Source organism: Vanessa tameamea, chromosome 18, assembly GCF_037043105.1.
Source record: "Vanessa tameamea isolate UH-Manoa-2023 chromosome 18, ilVanTame1 primary haplotype, whole genome shotgun sequence".
Classification (NCBI taxonomy): Eukaryota; Metazoa; Arthropoda; class Insecta; order Lepidoptera; family Nymphalidae; genus Vanessa; species Vanessa tameamea.
Window position 1 is genome coordinate 1,340,358 of NC_087326.1, and position 7,437 is coordinate 1,347,794.

Consider the following 7,437-nt stretch of genomic DNA (forward strand, 5'->3'; position numbering starts at 1 on the left):
ATACAAATATTATAAATGCGAAATTAAATCCGTTTGTCCGCCTGTTATGCTTTAATAACCTTTTTTCGGTCCGACCTGGCGTTTGAACCAAGCACCTCTGGATCAGCGGCTTTATATCTCGGAACAAGACCAACGATGTAATCAACTCGAGACTTCTATTAATTTACATAACATGTAACAAAGGGTATTATTAAAAAACTTTACTTTAAATATTTATTTCATACTTATATTATTAAAAATACTGTTTAAATTCAAAATATTATTTAAACGTAATTATCATAATATCAAACACAAACAGTTGTGTTGATACAACAAGAAAAGATTTATATACAGCGCCTGAAATAAAATTATAGTAATTTTGTAAGAACAACATTTGCTTTTAATTTAAATTGTTCAAACAAAGCAATTACTTTATACACATTTGAGTATTTATAACTTAACTCTCTATATTTTCTGCTTACAATTATATTTTATTTATTTATCCAGCTAGACAGACGAGCTTGTGGCTCTCCTGAGGGTCACCTCCATCCACAAATTACTAGGACTTTCTTTTGTTATTTTGTGCGTGAAATAACCACATTAAGGAATAATTATCAAGAAATAGTTTTGTCAATAATACTAATCTATTGTTTTTCAACAGTTACATCACGTCATTATTATCACCGAGGACAGTGACCGTTATGACGTCATGATATAAAATAGTAGATGTATATAATTTAATTCACCAATGGTATGTTCTATTATATATTCTTGTTCGTACTTATCGCTTAATCACTGTTTGTATTGTATCTCAAACGTGACTAAATGCTTGAGGTTCTTAATTCACTGTTTGTAAAAACAATATAGTTAAAAATCTTCTCACTAAAGGTTCTTCAATAATTCAGTCAATATAAAGGAGTAACAAATCAATTCGGTAGAAGAAACGTTAGGTAATTTGAAAACCTAGCTTTTACCAATAAATTGCCAACGGAGTAGCGTCAGCAAATACGTCTTGCCATTGGCTACTCTGCGTGGATTTGTCAGTGTATAGCGAGTGCATCGTGGTTTTGTGTACCGTTGAAAAAATAAATATAAAAATATAACGAACGGCGTGGTATATTTTCCCCCAATTTTTTGACATTAATAAATATTTTTTTTACCTCTTTTAGAATGATATTTTTGTTTTGTGTACATACAATTAATTATTCATGTGACGTTACTTGATATAATGATATAATACATTTAAAAGTGCTATAATTTTTATCACAACTAGAAATGATTTCATTGTTATACATGAGAGCAAAATAATTTAATAACTTTTTTTGTAAACAGTACTTGAAACTCGACGGAGGCCAGATCCCCTTTCGGGCAGGAAATTGAGTGAATGTTTTCCAATTTAATCGCATCTGCGCTGATACTTCACGGTCTGTGCGAGGCTTGCGCGGGACGTGGCGAGAATTCGACACAGTGCTCACTGTGTCTTCTGTCTGAGTCGAATAATATTTTAGGGATAAGAGAAATATTGATTGTGATTGTTATTTGTTGAAGATTGAACAAGCGAAATTGATTTAGTTGTAACTGTTCTAGTAACTTTTGGTTGTTTTAGTCTGTGATTATTTATTTTTAATATATTTTTAAGAGACTTATTGTAAGCACAACTGTGACTTATACTGATGTACGCCGAATTTAGCGCGGAGGGACGCCTTCCAGAGTGAATAGATCTATACTGAGAAATCTAAATGACTGCTATAAGCGTTAACTATAATAATAATAATAGAGCCTCATTTATTCCTTAATAAAATAAAGTTACAATACGCTTACAATTTTTCGCATGATATTCGATTCGAAATTAATAATATATTAAAATTATACAATACATATAAATAATAAAGTCAAGTTAAGCTTAAATTTAATGAGGATTAGAATAAACTATTGGAATACTTTGTATTTGCATGCAGATATAGTAAAGTTAAATTAAAATTTGGTTAAGATCAATAGATTGAAAATTATACTTATTATAATGTTATTAAATTAGTTTAATGTATATTTTATAACTTTTATTACTAAGGACCTCTCTACAGAGTAAAGGCCACCTGTATTTCCCTCCACATTCGGCTTTTCCTTTCAGTTTTTTCCCAAGCCTCAACTATAACAGACCGCAAAGAGCTTGATGTCAAAACCTAGTTCACCATTATATGGTCAATATGAAAATTGAACTTGAATTGAATGTTTCACGAATTCTATAAATCTGTTCCATGAATTAACAATACTCCATCCAAAAGTTTTGGCTAAGTAATCTGAGCATATGAAATATGAAAACTCGATGGAAATAACTCGGTATTGACCCTGCAAATTACTTCTAAGATAAGGAATATTTTGATTTGATTTGATTATTTTTTTTTTTATTTCCAAGCAGTTGGATAAAGATATTCAATACAAAAAAAATACCGATTCATGATACTGTTTTTGTAATGTTTATTCCACTTAATAAAGGACTTCACAAAGATTGTGTAAATATTGAGGAAGGTGTTAAGCAAAGTGAATCCCAAAATCTACAAGAGAAAAATACTATTATCAGTAGTATTTTTTCCATTAGTTTGGGGAACAACACGTCATGCTTTATCATAGCCCAATGAACAGAAATAGATACATCTTTATATATCAATAACACATAACCTTAACGCTAGAATATATCCCAAAAGAACTTCTTGAAATGGCTGTGCACAGCTATTGATAAAGGATCTTCAAGAACGAGAAACTCAAAGCAAGGGAAAACTAGCAAATTGTTGATATCAAGGTATGTGGCGCATCTCTTTTGATTTTTCTCACCTCCTCAGAAATCAAAAATGTAATATTATGAATCATTTATTTAAAATTAAGAATCATCTTAGAATAATTTATACCATTTTCGTTATCTTTATCTAAAATCTATGCAAACGAAACAACAAGTAAAGTTCGTTTGTAATAAGTAAGTTAACTACATACTTAACTGTTTAGAACATTAAGATCAACTCTCAAACATTATCCCGAACACTTGTGGCGTGTTCCAGATTAAAGTGTTCCGTACAGTGAAATACGTATACTCTTATGAATAATTTAGCGGAATCGCAAAGTCACGTGCAGAGCTAATTTTAACTAAAGCAGAGAAAATTGTATCGATATAGAGCTGCTAATACGCCTTTAATAAATTAAAAGCAAATATGCAAGTGTGTAAATAGTTGATTATATTATTTTAATTTTTATATTTAATATAATGAAAATGTGGCTTTATTACGAATATTTAATTTATCAAAGCATTCTGTGATACAAAAGTGTTTCCAAATTTGTAATCAATGAAATGTGTCACCTGCAAAAAACATGGCGTCGTTCTAATTTTTCATATCTACAACATACATTTCTAAGCAAACACATATATATATATCGGCGGCAGCGATGGCTGAGCGATAGAATTGTCCTCTTCTGTGTTCGGTGGTATGGGGTCCATCACGATGAATTAAAATAACACATATAGCGACAGATGTTTTATTACGGATTTACAACTTGGTTCTTAAATGGGTAGACCGACAGTTTCGCCTTGGAGGTGTGGGCTGATCAGTTACTCAAACGTAAGTCTCGTTATCCAGTCCGCATAATCTCCAACACGACTCTGTCCACGTGACTTTAACATTCCATGACGTCACGGCGTTTACCCACTACTATAATAATCAAATAAGCTTCTTTTAATCAAAATGATTGGCTTTCCACGACATATATATATTTTATTTTAGACCTCCAAGTGTATAGAATTGAAAAGTATAGAATTAAAATGCTTCTGTTGCCAAATTAAAAAAAAAATGTTAAGGAACGCTTGTGTGCAAAAGGCTACTATACAATTCGTGAGTTTATGATTGATAGAACACCTTGGGAATGAAACGATCGCCTCCTGGCTATTTCTATTCATATTCAATATATGTATTTAATTAGATTGACAAAAAAAAAGACCCGCGGAGTTTCTTTCGCCGGTTCTTTTCAGGTCAGGGTGTTTCGTTTTCCGAACTGGTGGTAATGTTTGATTTGACCATCAATAAATAAGTCTATATTGAATAAAGGAATTTGAGTTTGAGTATTATTATTTTTTTTGAAGCTATCTACTATTTATGATGTTTAACAAAGAAACATTGTCCATTGATTTTCACTCTCTCAGTCTATGAAACCAATGAGTGATAATTTTACTTCAGGCAAGCCCGTCTACCCAAATGGTAGCTCAAGCACAACAATTCTAATTATTGCAATTGGGTCGATATGCTAAGTATTGAGTTCCTGTTTCAAGGGTCATTGAGCCAATGTAACTACAGGCACAAGTGAGATATTACATAGTTCCCAAGGATGATGGCGCTTTGGCTATTTAAGGGATAGTTAATATTTCTTAGAATATTTCTGTATATGGGCGGCAGTGGCCACATATCAGTAGATGGCAGCTCCTATTTTGACTTACAAAAAAAAATTAAAAATACAATTTAAATCAAAATAATAACAGCTCTATAGAAATACGAAACGAATATAATAATGAAAGTGCAGGGAAGAAAGGTTTGGTTGTAGTATTATTGTATTTCAAGCGATGCTCCAAATTCTAGTGCTCGCTTGAAATAGAAATATTAATTAATATAATTAACTTAAAATAATATGCTATTGTTTATACAATTTATTACAGCTTTTAATAAGTTATTTACTAATTCATCATTTTTATCATCTTTCTGTTTATAGTTCATATCATCCGATAAAGGAAACCATTGTAAGTTAACCTGCATGTGTCTAATTTAAATGATATTCTGCTATGTGTGTATCCACCGACACGCATTGGAACAGCGTGGTGGAATTCGCTCCAAACCTTCTTCTAAAAGGGAAAAGTGGCCTGAGCTGCAATTGGATATTCACAGGCTGTGACTTTGACTCCACATCTTCAACCAATCATAAACCACTGCGGGGCATAGGCATCTTCCAAGGTGCGCCAAAGCTGTTCTTCGCCTTCCGCATTCAGTTGGGTACCGCCACCATCTTCAAGTCATCGATCCTACGATCTATTTGCTGATGCGAAAACTCCACTCTAAGACTCGTCAGCTCTAACGACTATTCGTGTTTAGACAAACAGACCCAGCCTACTTCTACTTCAGTATATATATCCATTTATTCTACGTATATGCGTATATACGTATATAAATTATAATTAATACGGCAGACATATACAATAGTTCTGGAAATCTAAAGGCACAGTAATACATTATTAATATTATATACTTAAAAAAATCCACAGCAAAATTTAATTCACCCGTGAAATGGAGAAGAACAGAAAAATAGCATTCCTTGATGTTGAAATTGGAGTACGTACGGACGGCTCTATGAGCCATACTGTCTACAGGAAAACAACGCATACCGACCGATATCTTCATGCTAACTCACACCACCATCCTCGACACTTAAACGCTGTAGTAACATCTTTGACCAATCGCGCAAACGACCTTTGTGATGAAGACCACATACAATCTGAGCTAGCACACGTTGAAAAGGTCCTACAGCGGAATGGATATAAAGTGGGAAACACAGCTACACGGGATCATAAGTTACTGCGACAGTACAGGGTTGAAAGACAACCAGCATTTATGCCATATGTTAAAGGAGTGACAGATAAGATAGCTAGAGTCCTGGGCAAATATGCGGTGAAGACTATCTTCACTCCTTTCAAGAAGATAGGGCAAATGTTGCGTTCACCTAAAGATAGCTTTCCCCTGGAAAAACCCGGAGTTTACAAAATCGATTGTAGTTGTGGTAAATCCTATGTTGGACATACGAAGCGTACGATATCTTGTCGTATCAACGAACATATCAAGGCGGTAAAAAACAATGATACCAAGAAATCAGCCATCGCGGAACATATTCTGGAAGCCGGGCCGAACCATTGGATCGAGTTTCATAATGCTCAGATACTTGCGACAAAACGCCATTACATACCCCGACTGGTACGAGAAGCCATTGAAATTACTAAATATATCAATAGGGAAGATGGGTTTCAACTGTCGAAAGTATGGAATCCAGTGACAAAGTTATGTAAACCCTTGAATTCAAGGGTTTACACGATACGGTGAGTTTCGTTTGTAAAACACGGGATCGAGTTTCGAGTGTAAATAAAACAAATAGTAGGGGTGAAAGTGACAGTGGTAGTGGTAACCAGTGTTTACGCAGCAAACGTACGAGAAAGGAGGTACTCCGATATGAACACTTCTAATGCCGTCAACATCTACCCGCAAACGTCAGTCTCGTGAACAAGACATTCGTAGATAACGTCGAAATATCGAGCTCTACCAAATAAAAATAAAAAACATGGTAAATATCCCGTATTCGTTTTAAATACTGTTAGTATCTATTATATTATTTTTATATTATATTATTTATTGGTTAATATACATACCTGTTAGCTACTTCGGAGTCAAATGATAATTTTATTTTTTTCGAAATAGTTGTTTACACATATAATACATTTATTATAAAGTCATATATTTGTGACTTCACTAATAATTTAAATTCTTTTCATATAAACTATTGTTGGAGGTAAATTTCTATAAAATATGTTCCGAGAAACAGTTTAGTGGTTGTCGGATAAGAAAGTAAATAAATTGTTCTATGATTTAAACAGCGTTAGCACCTAGCTCTAACATTTTTACTTCTTGCTACATTATCTAGAGTCCGGTACAGGTGAGTTAAAAATTGTTAACATAATAAAAATTGAGTCCTATTTAGTAATTCTAACCATTTTAGATTTGGACTGAACATCTAACTCACTAAATATCTTAAGGATACTGCACAACACTAATGTTTACGAATAAAACGATTAGATATAGTTACAAACCATGTTTATTAAATACCTTTCTATTGTACTATATAAAAGACTAGCTGTGCCCGCGACTTCGTTCGCGTAGTTGTCGAAAACACTATCATGATTATCGTTTGATTGCTCACGTTGGTTTTGTTATTATAATCGTCAATAAGATTTAATAATATGTTTTACAGTACTTCAGCGTATATTATATTTTTAGTTTTATTTTCTTGTGGTAGAAGAACATACTGATTTTGCCCGCAACCCGATCTTGACAACGCGACATATAGTTGGCCGTGTGAAAAGCAGTCTTGACGTAAATCGATTCCTACGTGTTTAAATGTTTGGCCCTGTGATTTATTAATGGTTACGGCAAAAGATAACTTAATGGGGAATTGAATTCTTTTAAAATACAAAGGTAAATCATTTGGAATCATTGGGATGCGAGGTATAAGCACTGTTTGACCAACTGCCGGACCAGTCAAAACTGTTGCAACGATCACGTTATTGCGAATGAATTTTACTTGAAGGCGGGTCCCGTTACATAAATTTGGTGGTTTAAGATTTCTGAGTAAAATTATTGCAGCACCTATTTTTAACTTCAGGGAATG

At 33.3% G+C, this 7,437-nt stretch overlaps 1 protein-coding gene across 1 annotated transcript; it reads left to right on the plus strand.

Moving 5' to 3' along the window:
• Window positions 1-5,291: 5,291 nt before the first annotated feature.
• LOC113401036 (uncharacterized) lies at window positions 5,292-6,098 on the plus strand. Its single transcript, XM_026640745.2, has one exon. It carries the CDS (start codon window positions 5,292-5,294, stop codon window positions 6,096-6,098), a length of 807 nt encoding a protein of 268 aa, XP_026496530.1.
• Window positions 6,099-7,437: the final 1,339 nt, after the last annotated feature.

Excerpts from the sequence above, each read along its gene's own strand:
- LOC113401036 (XM_026640745.2), top strand. The coding sequence starts at position 5,292 with ATGGAGAAGAACAGAAAAATAGCATTCCTTGATGTTGAAATTGGAGTA.